This window comes from Marmota monax, unplaced genomic scaffold (assembly GCF_021218885.2).
Source record: "Marmota monax isolate L192 unplaced genomic scaffold, Marmota_monax_Labrador192_F-V1.1 WCK01_AAM20220418_F8-fsc00009, whole genome shotgun sequence".
NCBI lineage: Eukaryota > Metazoa > Chordata > Mammalia > Rodentia > Sciuridae > Marmota > Marmota monax.
Genome location: NW_026694710.1, coordinates 28,178,801 through 28,195,208, shown reverse-complemented (window position 1 = coordinate 28,195,208; position 16,408 = coordinate 28,178,801). Strand labels below are relative to the sequence as shown.

The following is a 16,408-nucleotide window of genomic DNA, read 5'->3' as shown; positions in this document are numbered from 1 at the left end:
AATTCCAACCCTCCAATCTCAGCCTGGCCAGCCCCACCTGCACTTTATACTTTGATCCAAGAAGGGACTTGTGAATAACAAAGCCACTACAGTCACACCCAGAAAATCCTGTCACTCCAAGAGCTTTAGGAGTTCAGTAACCAAGATCAGGCACAGACACCAAATATACATTTTTACTATACCACACCTTACTTCTCCTGGCCTCCAGAAGAATAAGCTCCCATGACAGGATCCTGACCTCCTCCTCTTCAGAGGTTTCCCAGGGTCTCCTGGGACCTGCACTTTGAAGAGCATCAAGAACTCCTCCTGACCCCTCAGCCTACTCCTCCATGGTCCTCCTGGGTTTAAACAACAGCACTGTGGGGCCTTGAGGCTGGATACTTCTCTCGCACTAATCCTTCAGATGGACTTCAAACACAGCAACTTTCTCCCAAAGAAAGCATGGAAAGGGGAAGGAGAGTACCAGACAAGCTCACCTTGGCCTGGGGATGAAGGTCAATATCAACAGTGATAATGAACAATGATAAATCATCTTGACAGTACAGAGGCTAGATAGGATGTGATGAGAACCACTTCATCTCTGTGCCCTACTCCTTCAAACACATTATCCTCAGTTTAAGTATGGGAAAAACATTTTTAAAAAATTGATGAGAGAAGCATTCTACAATATATCTAACCAGTACTCCTCAAAACCGTCAAGATGGGCTGGGGTTGTGGCTCAGTGGTGGAGCACTTGCCTAGCACATATGAGGCCCTGAGTTCGACCCTCAGCACCACATAAAAATAAATAATAAAAATAAAGGTACTGTGTCCATCTACAATTAAAAAAAAAAAAACAAAACTATCAAGGTCATGGAAAACAAGGGATGCCTAAGAAAGTGTCACAATCTAAAGAGCCCTGACTAAACGAATGTGTCCTGAATGCGTCCAGGAGCAGAGAGAATATCAGGATAAAATACGTACAGAATAAAGAAAAAGTACATTATACTATATGCTGAATAAAGCATGGAAAAGAATAAAAATAATCTTAATACAGTATTGGCCTTAGCTCATTAGTTGTGACAGTGAACCACACTAACCAGGGATCTTAATAATGGCCTGTACTACTTCCAGGGGAATGTCACTTCAGGGCATTCAGGAACAGGCTTCCCACAGCCCAGCCCTGAGTCCCATTGGCTCTGAATTCCCTTGTTGGTTCTGCAGCGAACCATCTGCCTGCAGTGCAGTGTACAATACTAAAGAACATGTTCTTAATAAATAAAGAAAAATAACTATATATTTATTCCAAAACAAAAACATTCTGTTCTGGAATAAAAGCACAACAAAACGAAAAAGAAAAAAAAAAGAAAGAAATCGTCTAATTTTTAAGCCATAAACATGCTATAGAAATGCGAAGAGGCAGAAGTACTTCATCAGCATCCTGAACACATCAACAGGTACAGACAACTCTGACAGCAGAGGCGGCGGGAACTGGGCAGCTCCTGCGGTCCTCCCCACCCGCTCTCGTTGCTAAAAATGACAAGAACCGTGCCTGTCCTGGTGCACTTGTAATCCATAAAGCGTCCAGAACTGCATTTTCCCGGGTGTCCCACCCTCACTGGGTGACTTTTACCTTTATGGCAACCTTACAAACAGGACACAAACGCGGAAGGCCGCTGAAGAGCGGGAGCACGGGCCTCTGCCCGCAGCCAGCCCGCGCCCCACCCGGGCAATGGCGGGCGGGCGGGTGGTGCCCGGGCCTGCGGGCTGCTGACTCCGCCACCAGAGCGTGGCCACAGGGCACGCCGGTCCTCGAGAGTGGACGCCGCGCTTCCCCGCGGAGAGGGCACGGACACCTTTCCACGCCCCCTCGGGGACAGTGACCTGGAGCGACCCGGGCGACTAAGGTCAGAACGCCGCCGGGCGCCCCGCGGGCCGCACGCGGCGGGGAGGCGCCCGCGCGGCCAGACCCGCGCACGCGGCACCCGGAGCCAAGCAGAGCCCCCGAGATCCCGCGCCTCGGCCCGGCCCGGGTACTTACCCCGCGGGGCTGCGGCGCGGGGCGGCGGGAGGCGAGCTGGGCCCCGGCCGCGACAGCTTCTCAGCAAGATGGACGCCATGTGCCGGCCGAGACGGCCTCCTGCGGCAGCCACTTCCTCCTCCTCGCCGGCCGCGGCTCCTCACCGTCCCGGCAGCGCCTGGGCCCGGCCCGCCCGGACAGCCGACGGGGGCAGTTGGCAACTATCAGCGGGCTATCAACTCAAGGACCTAGCACCGGCAGCCGCCATGTCCCGGCACAGACGTCGGGCGGGCGGGGCGGGGCGACGGGCCGCCGCTCCCATAGGCCGCGCGGACGCCGGACGCCGGACGCCGGCCAGGTGAGAGGCGGCCCTGAGCCGCTGACTACCGGCCCCGGCGTGCACCGCGGCGGCCCGCCCATTCCACCTTCGGACTGCAGATCCCGGCAAGCACCGCGCGCCGCGGGCACAGGGCATTCTGGTTCTCGTGGTCCCGCGGGACTCCCCGGCGAGCAGTCTGCGCACGCGCAGTGGCTCTTTTGCGGCGGCATCCGCCCCCAAGCCGGTATTTTAGCTGCCAGCCAGCTCGTCGCTGTACGTCGCGTACGGCTTTTGGGACGCAGGGGAAGCGCTCGCTAGCGCCGTGAGCCCTCCAGGGGCAGGGAGCGGGACTGAGGCCATCCTTTTCTGTGGAGCGCCCAGGCCTCCCTCAGCCGGCTGCCCTCTCTACACCCCGCGCTGCTGGGTGCCCGGGGCGCCGCCGAGGAGGACAGCGCGGGCGTCCTCTCCGCGGGAAGCGCACCCAACACAGTCACCCCTGCCTCGCGGGCCAGGGCCTCCGAGGGGTGGCGGCACCGCCAGGTTCCCTGCCGGTCACCCCTCCCTGTCCGCAAGGGAAAAGCCAAGCGCCTGGCTAGGCCTTCCAGTATCCCACCCAGAGCAGCTCGGGGCCCCCACGCCCGGTACCAGCACCGCTGACTGCTCCAGCGCGCGCGGGCTGGCAAAAGCTTCCTCCCGCCTAGCCTGCAGCCGGCCTCCAGCTCCAGAAGACAGTGACCTCAGCCCCACCGTCCCCTCCTGTCCTTAAGTTGGGGGTGGATGGAGTGAAGCAGGCTGAGAAAAGGTGGGGACCCGCGGGATGTAGGCCTTGGCCACTTTGGCCCTCCCCAGTAGGCCCCTTCTAACAGGCCTGCACCCCAATCCAGGGACACCAGGCGCTTCCTTGGGATTTCCCTCACTCTGACCACTTCCCCCCGGCCTTTGCTCTCAGGCTCCCTGCAGAAGGCCTTACCCATCCTTTCCCTGCCCTTTTTTTTTTTTTTTTTTTTTTTAAAGAGAGAATTAATATTTATTTTTTAGTTTTCGGGGGACACAGCATCTTTATTTTATTTATTTTTTTTTGAGAATTTTAATATCTATTTTTTAGATTTCGGCAGACACATCTTTGTTTTGTATGTGGTGCTGAGGATCGAACCCAGGCCGCACGCATGCCAGGCGAGCGCGCTACCGCTTGAGCCACATCCCCAGTCCCTTTATTTTATTTTTATGTGGTGCTGAGGATCCAACCCAGCACATGCCAGGTGAGCGCGCTATCGCTTGAGCCACAGCCCAGCCCCTGCCCTCTCCATCTTATTCATGTGTATAAATTTAGGGCATGGTCCCTCTCTCTCTGCACTCTGGGTATACAAGTGAGGAACTCCTGATCCCAGCCAGCTTCCTAGTCTTTGAGATGTTATTTGAAGCTCCCTCCCCTTCACCCACCTCTCCCAGCACAGCTCACTGGGAAAAAGGAGCCAGCCTAGTCCTTTTCCCTAGTCCTTTTCAGGAACTCCTGATCCCAGCCAGCTTCCTAGTCTTTGAGATGTTATTTGAAGCTCCCTCCCCTTCACCCACCTCTCCCAGCACAGCTCACTGGGAAAAAGGAGCCACCCTAGTCCTTTTCCCTTTAAGAGATGGCCCTGCGAGGGCCTGGAAGTCCCATCTCCCCAGGGAGGAGATGGTACTATTTATTTCAGGGCACTTTGAGGATGGTCATACTAAGTGTACCCATTTCAGTTTATGAAAATATAAACAGGCTGAGGCTGTGGCTTAGTGACAGGGCACTTGCCTAGAATGGGTGAGGCACTGGGTTCAATCCTTAGCACCACATACAAAAGTAAAAAAGTATGCTATCCATCTATAACTACAAGAGAAAAAAATTTAAATATAAAGAAGTTGTTTTTTTTTTTTTTTTTTTTTGGTACAGGTATTGAACCCAGGGGCACTTAACCACTGAGCCACATCCCCAGTCCCTTTTTGTATTTTATTAGGGTCAGGGTCCTGCTGAATTGCTTAGGGCCTTGCTAAGTTACTGAGGCTGGCTTTGAACCTGTGATTCTCCTGCCTCAGCCTGTAAACCCCTAGGATTTACTGTGTACTGCACCTGGCTGCATTGTACACTCTTAACACTCGTGAAGCCATGAAGGATGACCCTGACATGGTAGTCCAAGCTCAGAACCCTGCCCAGTCATTTGTTTTAGCACCATGGACTTTTTGTGTTTGTGTGTGAGCGCTGAGAATTGAACCCAGGGGTGCTTTACCATTGAGCTACATCCCAAACCTTTTTTTCAGACTGGGTCTCACCAAGTTCCTGAGGGCTTCATTAATTGTTGAGACTGACCAACGGTTCTCCTGCCTCAGCCTCCAGAGTTGCTGGGATCACAGGCTGAGCACCAGCTCACCTAAATTGATACCAAGGACTCTCCCACACTGTATGTGTCCTCCCAATGTTCCATGACCCTTGCTTAGTGTTTACACTGAGAAATCTGGTGGGATGTCCAGGGTAACACAGGCCCACTTAGGAAGGCATTAGGGAAGGGGCTCGGCATTTGGCTGGGGGATTTAGAATCAGGGTGCCACAGGAAGACAGCAGGGAAGGGCTGGGTGTGCTATCTTCAGGCCACACTTGGCTTCTTTTGTGTTTTGTTTTTGTAATTGTTTTTGGGTTTTGGTACTGGAGCTCCACGTTCCAGGCAAGTACTGTACTCCTGAACCATATCTCCAGTCCCTACACTTGGGTTCAGGGCAGGTAGAATTGGATTTGCCTCTATTGAGTTTGTTTTGTGGTACTAGGAGTGAACCCAGGGGTTCTCTAACACTGACCTATACCCCCAGTCATTTTTATTTTATTGGTATCAGGATTGAACCCAATAGCATTTAACCACTAAGCAACATCCCCAGCCTTTTAAATTTTTTTTTTTTTTTGTACCAGGGGTTGAACTCAGGGGCACTCAACCACGGAGCCACATCCCCAGCCTTATTTATTTATTTATTTAATTTTATTTAGAGACAGGGTCTCACTGAGTTGCCTAACGTCTCACCACTGCTGAGGCTGGCTTTGAACTCACTATTCTCCTGTCTCAGCCTCCTGAGCTGCTGGGATTACAAGCATGTACCATCACACCCAGCTCTTTTTAATTTTTATTTTGAGACAGGGTCTCATTAAGTTGCTTAGGGCCTTGTTAAGTTGCAGAGGCTGGATTTGAACTTGTGATTCTCCTGCCACAGCCACTTGAGCCGCTGGAATTACAGTCATGCACCACTCCACTCAGCTTATTTGTTTTGAGCAAGGTCTCTAAATTGCTGAGGGTCTCACTGAGTGGCCCAGGCTGGCCTTGAATGTGGAATCGTCCTGCTTCAGCCTCCTAAATAACTGGGATTACAGGTGTGCACCACCATGCCTGGCTCCCTAGTGGGATTTTCCCAGGAAGTGTGATAAAGGGAGAGAGGATCAGTGGAGTCAAGGGTATATGCAAGAGAGAGGCTGTAAGCCTTGTTTGAGAGACTTAAACTTGGGAAGGGAAGGACAGGAGGGCACAGTGAAAGGTGGCATGATCACTGGCCTGTGGGCTGAAAGGGGATTTGGAGCCAGGTACCAAAGTGAGTGAGCTGAGGAAAGGGATACTTACCACTGAGTGGTGGATGGCTGCAGCTTACTGGTGCAGGCTGCAACTAGAAGCCCCGACCCTCCAGGAGAAGAGCCTAAGGCAGGATGAAGAGCCAGGTTGCCCTTCTCCAGGTACATGCAGTTGAAGGAAGCAGAGAGCTATCTCCAGCCCCTTCTTGTGCCATTGGAATGACCTCCATACAGCGGTGTCTCCAGATTAGGGTGTGCATGGGATGGAGGTCCAGCCTGCTTCCTCTCACAGACACACCTCCTATCCTTCAACTAACACAATCCTGGATTGATGGAAACAGCTCGGCTAAAACACTGTTCTCACCAGCCTCCTTTGAAATTAAATCCAGGACTTGGGATAAAGGTTTTGAAGGGAGGGTGATCCATTTGATGTCTCTGCTTCTTCCTGCCTATGTACCATTGTGAGAAGAAAGGAGCCTGGACTTTCTGCCTTGGGCTCACTCGTACCTAAGAGTGAAAGCATATTTCAGCCAGTTATCTGGAATGTCTTTGCACATAAAGCTGGGCTTATCCCTAACAAATTGAAGGACAGATTCCTTGAATTTGGATCACTGGATCACAGCAAATGTGAATGTCTCTTTTGTAAACTTTCAAAGTGTAACACACATGAAATGTCAAAGTCCTAAATAAAGCATTTTCCCATCATATACATACCCAGGCTATCTGTGCTTGATCCAGGTGGAAGGCTGCCACTCTCCAGAAGCCTCAAGTACCCTCTGACCTCACATTCTCTCAAAAGTAAACTCTGACTATTGCTACCAGCAAATATCACTTTTGGCTTTTTAATTTTTTTTCCTTATATAAATGGAATCAGTGTAGAGTTTTTTATTTATTTATTTTTATATTAGTAATGTATGGATCCTATGGGCATTTAGCCAATGAGCCACATCCCCAGCCTGTTTCTTATTGTGGCACAGGGTCTCACTAATTTGCTTAGGACCTTGTTTAGTTGCTAAGCCTGGCTTTGAACACATGATCCTCCTGCTTTAGTCTCTCATGTCACTGGGATTACAGACATGCACCACTGTGCCTGGTGGCTTTTTAAAATTTACTTTTATGTCTCTCAAATTTATTAATTTTGTGAGTAATGGTAGTTTGTTATTTTTCATTGCTTTATAGTATCCTATTGAGTGAATTGAATATACCATAATTTGTTTGCTAATACAATGGTTGATCGACTCTTGATTTTTGGTCATAATAAATAAAGTTGATGGTACTTTTTTTTTTTTCAGTACTGGGGATTGAACCCAGGGGCACTGTACCACTGAGCTATATCCCAAACTTTTTAAAATTTTACTTTGAGACAGGGTCTTGCTAAGTCGTTGGCCCAAAGCCTGCAACCATCCTGCCTCAGCCTCCTGGATTGCTGGAATTACAGGTGTGCATCACCACCCAACTAGTTGACATTAATATTCTTGTACTGAGTTTCTGCTGAGTATGCACGGCTTCTAGGGCAATAGGATTGCTGGGCAGAGGGCATGCTTAAGTTTTTATTATTTTTTTAATTTATTTTTTTAGGGCTGGAGATGTGGCTCAAGTGGTAGTGTGCTTACCTGGCATGCATGAGGCACTGGGTTCGATTCTCAGCACCACATAAAATAAAAATAAAAGATATTGTGTCCACCTAAAACTAAAAAATAAAATATTGAAAAATTATTTTTTAGAAGTAGTTGGACACAATACCTTAATCTTGTTTATTTATTTTATGTGGTGCTGAAGATGGAACCCAGGGCCTCGCACGTTCTGAACGAGTGCTCTACCACTGAGCCACAACCCCAGCCCCTTCAGTTTTACTTTTGACAGATGGTTTTCCACAGGGGCTGCTCAGTTCCCTGACACAGGCAGAGCAAGAGTGATGCAGTCATTCCACATTCCCACCCACAACTGGTTCTGAGATGATTGTGGTTCAAATCATTCTGGAGGATAGTGACATATTGTGGTTTCATTTTGTATTTCTTTAATGACTAAAGTGTTTTTCTTTTGTTTTTGTTTTTAGCCATATTAAGGATTGAACCAGGGCCTTACACATGCTGGGTAAGTGCTCTACCGTTGAGCTACAAACCCAGAATTTATGAATTTATTCATTCAATTATTAATTTATGGTGTTACTGGGAATTTGAACCCAGGAATGCTCTACCACTGAGTTATACCCCCAACCCTTTGTTATTTTGAGACAAGGTGTTGTTAGGTTGCCCAGACTGGCCTTGAACTTTGTGATCCTCCTGCCTCAGCCTCCCCATTTGCTGGGATAACAGATAGCTTCTTTCCTTCTCTCTTTTTGGCAGTTCCTATTCACCAACCAACTCATGGTTGGTCCTGATCAGAGACATAGTCAACATTGAGCTAATAAGCTTAAATTTCAAGGTCTGTCCTCTGTGTGGACCTTTATGAAACAGGGCAGTCACGTGGACTATTTACTTTTCTTTCTTGAAATATTCACACATGATTTATTGTTTTTGGACTATTTACTTTTTGATAAAATTTCTAAAAGTAAAGTATTTTAATTGCAATTGGTTAAGACTGCCAATTGTGGAGGAGCTGCCATCTTTCCACTGCCTTCTCTGGTTTAATGGTGAGGAGCCTAGGTGTGATTTGCATTCCAGTAGTTATACATCGTGCTTGAGGTTTGTTGGGGATCCTTAAGCTTTGTAGATTGTAAACATTTTTTTTTAAGAGAGAGAGAGACACACAGAGAGAGAATTTTAACATTTATTTTTTTAGTTTTTGGCCGACACAACATCTTTGTTTGTATATGGTGCTGAGGATCGAACCCGGGCTGCACGCATGCCAGGCGAGCCGCTACCGCTTGAGCCACATCCCCAGCCCTGTAAACATTCTTAAGAATGTTTTTACCAGGACGGTGGCACATGACTGTAATTCCAGTGGCTTGGGAGGCTGAGGCAGGAGAATCACGAGTTCAAAGCCAGCCTCAGCAACTCAGTAAGACCCTATCTCCAAATAAAATACAAAAAAGGGGCTGGGGATATGGCTCAGTGGTTAAGCGCCTCCGGGTTCAATCCCAAGTAATAAATAAGTAAATAAAAAGTTTTTGACAATTTTGGAAAAATTTTGGCCAAATTAAGTTTAAAAAATATTTTATTGAGCTGGGGTTGTAGCTCAGCCATAGAGTGCTTGCCCCCCATGTGGGAGACCTTGGATTCTATCCTCAGCACCACATAAAAAAAGTGAATGAATAAAATAAAGGTATTGTGTCAAACTACAATAAAAATATATTTTATTAAAAATATTTTTAACTTAATTTGTAACCTTTTCTCTTTCTGTGGCTCCAATGCAAGTCCTTGAAACGGTTTGTTTTCTTCAACATTTTGCTCTCTGTTCTTCAAATTGGATACTTACTACTGATCTGTCTTTAGGGTCACTGACTTTTCTGTCATTTTCCATTCTCTGTCAAGACCATGAGTGATTTTGTCTTTTTAGTTATATGTTTTTTTCATTTCTAGAATTTTCATTTCGTTCCATTTTTCTGTTTAGATTCTTTTTTCTTCTTTTTTAGACAATGTTTTCCTTCGATTGTTGAATGTTTTAAAATAGCAGCTTTAAAGTCTGTATCTGTCAAATCTAACAAGTAGGCTCAGAACTGGATTCTATTATTTGCTTTTTTTCTGATTATGGTCCCATTTTCTCTGTCCTTTGCGTGCCACCTAGTGGTGGTGGTGGTGATGGTTGGTTAGACAGATTCTGGCTAAGTTGCCCAGGCTGGCTAGAACTTGTAATCCCCCTGCCTCAGCATCCCAAATTGCTGGGTTTACAAGCATGTGCCATCATGCCTGGCTGCCTAGTGACCTTTTTTTCCTTAAATATTATTTTTTAGATGTAAACAATATTTTGTGAATGGACACAATATCTTTATTTTTATTTACTTATTTTTATTTATTTTTTTCTGGTGCTGAGGATGGAACCCAGGGCCTCATGCATGCAAGGCAAGTGCTCTACTACTGAGCCACAACCTCAGCACTGTGTGTATTGATTGTTGTGGAGGTAATGGTATGGAGGCTTTAGATTCTGTTTTCTTCCTCTGAAGAGAGCTAATTTTCCCCTTAGCAGCCAGTTCAGTGACTGCAGTGGGTCACCTTGAACTGGGACTGGCTGGTTTTATGCTCTTCATAGCTGCAGAAAGTCCAAGATATTTTCAAGCTCTTTCTTAACTTTGGGAGTCAACTTCAGATGTCTCCTCTGTGGATCTTGTCAGGACTTGACTTCAGGCTTTGTTCAGGTGTGTGGTCACCATCATGTGGATGGTGGGCCAGGATTCTTGTCTCTAGGTGTTAGTGCCCACACTGAGAAGTGCTGCTGTATGTAACCAATAGGATTTGTGGAAATGACAATGGGGTTTCCGAGGCTAGACCACTAAGACCTTGCAGCTTCTGTCTCCTTCGCTTTTGGATTACTACCCTGAAGGAAGCCAAGTAGCACGTCATGAGGATACTCAAACACCTGTGGAGAGACCCATGTGGGGAGGAACTGAAGCTCTTGCCAACAGCAGCACCACCAAGGAAGCTGTCCTGCAGCCTGTGGCCGAACCTTCCTTCAGAAGACTGCAGCTGTGGACAATGTTTTGTCAGTGACTTCCTAGGACACCTTGAGCCAGAACTATCTGGCTCAGCCACTCCCAAATTCAAAGAAACTGTATGAGGTAATCAATGTTTATACAGTGTTGAAACATTAACTTTTGAGGTAATCTGATATATACCAGTGGGTAACTACAACAGGATTTGTCTAGAGAAGGTTTTACTCTCGGATGCTGTCCTAGTTCCCAGGAAATAGGTTCTGCTGTCCTAGCTGCATGCCAGGGACATGATGTTTTTTTTTTTTTTTTTTTTTTTAAGAGAGAGAGAGAGAGAGAGAGAGAGAGAGAGAGAGAATTTTTTTAATATTTATTTTTTCAGTTTTTGGCTGACACAACATCTTTGTTTGTATGTGGTGCTGAGGATCGAACCCGGGCCGCACGCATGCCAGGCGAGCGCGCTACCGCTTGAGCCACATCCCCGGCCCGGGACATGATGTTTGAAAGAAGATGCTCCACCCTAGCCAGGCCAGAGCTGTCAGGGCAGTTCTCTTTGTTAAGTCCAGGTGTTCTCCCACTGAGCATGAGTCACCCATTCCTTAGCCAAGGGCCATGGGACAGCCCAGGCTCCCCTTCATACTGTCCCTCTGCTCCATGCCCTCTCCACCAATCTGACTGCCTTTCTGCCCTCAGTTCAATAGGAGCACTCTATCCTGGCTGGACTTGGTCCCCTGTCCTCAGCTCATTGGAAGCACCCAACCCTAGCTGGACTTGGTCTCCTGTGCTACTGCCCAGAAATACAGAGCTGGGGAGGCCAAAGCTTACCTCATGAATTCCCCTGCTTTAGGCAGGGCAGCCTTGCACTTGCCACCTGAGAAGAGGCACCTCATCCTTTTTGTCTACCTTGTGTTACTTGGTGACAGTAAAAAATAATCTAAAAGACCCACTTGGCTGGAAGTGGGTGTCCTAGGTGGATGCCCTCGGGCTGGCAGCTCTTGCTGTTCCCAGCTCAGGCTGCAAAAGCCGGCCACCAGTTCAGTAAAGAGTGGCCCAAAGCGCTCCACAAATATTTCACTGCAGGCACAACGCTTAGGGAGAACTTTATTTTTTTCTTTCTGCTGCTCTGGATGTGAATATCCTGTCATTTTCATAATTAAAAAAAGAAATGTTACTTTAGACCAAAGCCAGAGCCAGTGTCCCAGCAGAGCGCTCGAGGTGGGCGGGTGGGGCCTCCCGATCCCGGCCATTGCCCTGTGTGTGGGTCGTGGCTCTTGGCGCTGCTTCCTTCCTTCCGAGGGACCTGGAGCTGCAAAATCAAACAGCCGGTGGGCCCGGGGACCGTAGAACAGGACCCCGGCGAGGCGGGCCAGCACCAGCAGCACAGATAGACTTGCGGACCGCGCCCAGCCCTGCCTAACCGCGAAGCCGGAGGGACCCGGCTGCCCCGCTGGGCCCAGAACCATGGGCGTGGCTACGGCGCGGGCGGGGCCGAGCGGGAGACGAACTCCCAGGGGCGGGGCGGGGCAGGCGGCGGGCGCCTTTGCTGGCCCCGCGGGTCCCTAACCCTGCTGGCGTCAGCTGATAGGCGGACGCCCGAGGCGGTGCAGGCCTGCTTGGCTTTACCCGGCCCCAGGCCCGCGGGCCGGCTGGGCTCCTACTGACCACGCCGGCTCCGCGAGCGTTCTGGAAGGACGAGCGCACGCTGCCGTGTGCGGCCTGCCCTCCAGTGGGGACAACTGGCGGGCGAAAGCCCGCGCCCTTGGGGAACCGCTCCTACCGGACAACAGGTTTCCTCCCACCAATCCGGGAAGCCCGACGCTGCGCTGTTACTGGCAGCGTTTTACACCAACCAACCAAGGAGCTGAACGGTGTCTTCCTCCAAAAAGATATGTTCAGGTCCTAACAGTGGTACCTGTGAATCTGACCTTATTTGGAAATAGGGTCTTACCAGATGTCATGGAGTTGAGATGTGGTCATTAGAGTGGGCTCTACGCCAGTGGGACAGCAGTCCTCCTAAGAAGAAAAAACAGAAACAGGCAATGTGGGGGTGGTGGTGAAGGGGATGAGGGATAATGACACAAGCCAAGGAAAAAGGAAAGCAGGCGACCGCCAGAACCTGGGAAGAGGCAAGGATCCTCTGCCAGAGCCTCGACAACACCTTGATTTGGGGCATTTAGCCTAGAACTCTCAAAGAGTAACTTTATTTGGTGGCCCTGAGACACCAGTACCAGGGGGAACCACCTCTGGAAGCCTGGGAAGGCGTCAGGAAGGATCTGGAGAAAGTAACATCTCAGATAACATCTACCACAGGGAGGAGAGAGAAACTCAACTTGGTCCAAGGGAAAACACCCTGTGGAGAGTTGGCTTCCCAAATCTGGGATTCTGCTAGCTTGGGCAGCTTCTTCAAGTAGAAGTCTTGGGGGGAGGTTGTGGTGGCACGCGCCTGTAATCCCAGCAGCTCAGGAGGCTGAGGCAGGAGGATCCCAAGTTCAAATCCAGTCTCAGCAAAAAGCAAGGTGCTAAGCAACTTAGTGAGACCCTGTCCCTAAATAAAAAATACAAGATAGGGTTGGGGATGTGGCTCAGGGGTTGAGTGCCCCTGAGTTCAATCTCCAGTACCAAATAAATAAATAGAAGCAGCCCTGGGGCCTGGGGTTATGGTTCAGTGGTAGAGTGCTTGCCTAGCATGTGTGAGGTACTGGGTTTGATTCTCAGTACTGCATATAAATGAAAAATAAATAAAGGCCCATTAACAAATATATATATGTATATGTGTGTGTGTATATATATATATATATATATATATATATATATATATATATTTTTTTTTTTTTTTTTTAAGCAGCAGCTTTGTAGGAGAGATGGGTGCAGCCCCACCCTAGTACTAAACCTTGGTGACAGGTACCTCAGGTCTCTCAGCTGGGACTTGGGTGGGGTGGAGAGAGGACTTCTCAGCCAATTTCAGCCTCAAGGTTCCTCTCTTCTGCCCAGTGGGATCCCTGGCCCAGGAGGGCCTTGCAGAGCTACTCACTGGCTGCTGCAGCTGCCGCACCTGAGGGTGGTTCCAGGAGACCCAGTGGTCTCAGCCCTGGGGAGAGGCATGCTTACAACCTGCAGAATGGAGTGGTCAGGGTTGGGAAGGGGCTGGTAAGAAGGTGGGGCTGGGAGGCCCCTCCAGCCCTTTCTCCTGCAGCTTTCCTGGGTTCTGGGCTTCCCCTCCCCTCTTTGGAGGCAGGGCCACCTGGGGCACTGGAGGAGGGGCAGCCTGAGCTGCTGGTTTCCACTTGGAAGCCCTCTTTATTTGGCCTGGGATGGAGAAAGGCTGGGGTCAGAGTGCATATATCCCCATGGAAACAGCAATGAGCCTGGCCCCTGGGGGACCCCAGCCCTGGAGGATGGAGAGGCCAAGTGGGGGCTCAGGGACTCTTTTAGTTAAGGGGCCTGAGCCTTGCCTTTGGCAGCAGCTCTCACAGGGAGGTGCAGAGAGATGCTAGCCATGAGACTTTGAGGAGCCTGGAGGTCGAGGTGGCTTTCAGTCTGGGCCACATGGAGCAGTAGGAAAGCAGACTGTCCCTCCTGGATTATAGGCTGGAGTTCAGTCTTCAAAGAATAGTCTTGAAGAGACCAAAACCGGGGTCAGCCCAGCTGCTGCTGTCCCTGAGTGCCTTGCCCCACGCAGGGCCTGCCCAGGACTTTAGCTTCTCATTAAGAGCCCTGGCAGGGGCTGGGGATGTGGCTCAAGTGGTAGCGCGCTCGCCTGGCATGCGTGCGGCCCGGGTTCGATCCTCAGCACCACATACAAAGATGTTGTGTCTACCAAAAACTAAAAAATAAATATTAAAAAATTCAAAAAAAAAAAAAAAAAAAAAGAGCCCTGGCAGCCTGCCTGGGCCTTGCCCTCCAAGAACAGTTTTCCAGTCAGCCTGCAGGGTTCCCCAGTCCTGGTGCCCAGCCTGCTGCCTACACTCTCAGAACTTCCAGCCTACACGAGTGCCCAAATAGGTGACCTGTGGGACAGAATGATTGTCCCAAAATGGAGGGATCCACCTAGGAGTCTAGAGTGTGGGCTCTGCAAGCCCTGAAGATGAGGGCCTCCTTTTCCTAGGACCTCACCCTGGAGTCCTGTGTAGGCCTTTTTCTTCCTGCCCTCCAGTGCTACAATACCCAGACCAGAGGTGGGTGGATTCGGCCTGTCAGATTCACTGAAGGGGGCTCAGGGAGGCTAATGTTTGGCGGGAAAAGACCAGTCTACCCCAAATAACTTTCTTTGAGAAAATCAAACATATACTTGCATGTTTTGAATACATTTGTATATTGATTGCAGTATAATAAATGCAGACTTTTTTTTTTTGAAAAGTGGCCCACATTCCAAATCTGTGGAATCCAAAGAGCTCTGGTGGCATGTGCTATAGGAATGTAAGAGATGCTGGGGAGGTAGGCAGTTTTGGGGCTTGTGTCCCAGTGAGACAGGTGGATCCAGGGCTAGAGAAGTCACCATTCTCCTCCCCACAGCCAGAGGGGTTTGGCCACTGCCCAATTGGGTGCTTCCCAAGGGTTCCTGGTGGTCTGGCAGTGAACATCATGGAGCAGGGCATCTCTTCTGGGCCCTGCGGGATTCTACACCTTCCTTGCACAGGACCCAGTAGGCCTCACATGTGGTGTTTGGATGAAAGGTAATCTATTTGGAAGCCCTGGATCAGTCACTGCTGCTGTGGGAAGCATGATGCTTGTGGCTGATCACAGTGGGGAGTCTGTACCTGCAGACCTTGCTGTCTTGCCTTAGAGGTCCTTCCTGGACCTAGGGCTTTATCCCCTTGCCCATCCTTCATGCTTTTTATTGAGGATGCCTGAACTTGGGAGCCTTTTTCTCGCCGGATTCAGACCAGGTGCAATTGACTATGAGTATCCCTGATGTTCTGTGGAGACCTGGAGGCTGTGGAAACAGGACCAGAGCTGGAGCAAGGGGGTCAGCCTGCAGGTGAGTCCTGTGCCACAATACCTTATCTCAACACCAGGGCATGGCTGAGTTCCCGTTTGTATCTGTGTGATGCAGTGGCTCATGTCTAAGGCTTCATGGGAGTTGAGTACTGCAGCCTGCACTTTGGACGTGTGTGTATGGGTTGGGGCTGCACAACCTTGTCCATAGGCCCTGCAAATGGCAGACCAAAGGGCCCACGTCTGTTCTCAGACCCTACAGCTACCCACAGAGGCACCAGGAGTCAGGGCCTGGGCACTAGTGGGCCTGCCAGGAAGAGAACTCAGGCTGAACGCTAGCTGCCACAGGCTCCTTCGGACAGTCCAGTCGGCAGGCAGCAGGACCGGGTAAGGGGGACTTTCTCGGTTCCTTTGCTCTTCAGTGCCAGAAGATGCGCCCTTGTTCCTCTGGAGGGGAGGGTGACCCTCTGGAGCCTTGCAAGAGCGCAGGACTTGCTCCAGCAGCTCCTGGAGATAGGGCCCCATCTTTTTGCAGGAGTGTAGGGACCTAACTTCCAAAGAGCCACGGGTCTCTCTTGGGCCTGCCGCCCTTCCAGTGTCTGTAACTTTTTTCACTTCGCCCGGCTCTCGCCCCCGAAAGCACGCGAGTCGCTCCACACCGCTGGGGTTGCATCCAATGCCCACTGGACGCTCCTGTCGCTGCCCGAGCGTCTGGCTTCGTGGTCTCTCCACTCTCCTTGCTCGCTACACCCCGAAGCGCGGGAGCCCTCGCCAGCACCCTTCCTCGGCTCCTGGCCTGAAACCAGCCCGCACCCCGCGGACGCTCAGGGTCGCCCCGTGACCCGCTCCATGTTGTCGCTCCAAGGGGCCCCCGCGCAGGACCGGCTAGCAGGACTCTGCCCAGGTCCATGACTCGCTCGGAGACCGCTGGGCCAAGTCACCCCACGCCCGGACGTCCCCCCACGCCAGCGGGCTAGCGCCGCGCGCCCGCCGTCC

General features: G+C 50.3%; 1 protein-coding gene across 1 annotated transcript in view; it reads right to left on the bottom strand.

Moving 5' to 3' along the window:
• Letm1 (leucine zipper and EF-hand containing transmembrane protein 1) overlaps window positions 1-2,292 on the bottom strand; it is a 39,650-nt gene extending 37,358 nt beyond the window's left edge. Inside the window, exon 1 of the mRNA XM_046423429.1 lies at window positions 2,021-2,292. Coding sequence (XP_046279385.1) covers window positions 2,021-2,099 — 79 coding nt within the window. The 5' untranslated portion in view covers window positions 2,100-2,292. The remainder of the gene's footprint in view (window positions 1-2,020) is intronic.
• Window positions 2,293-16,408: the final 14,116 nt, after the last annotated feature.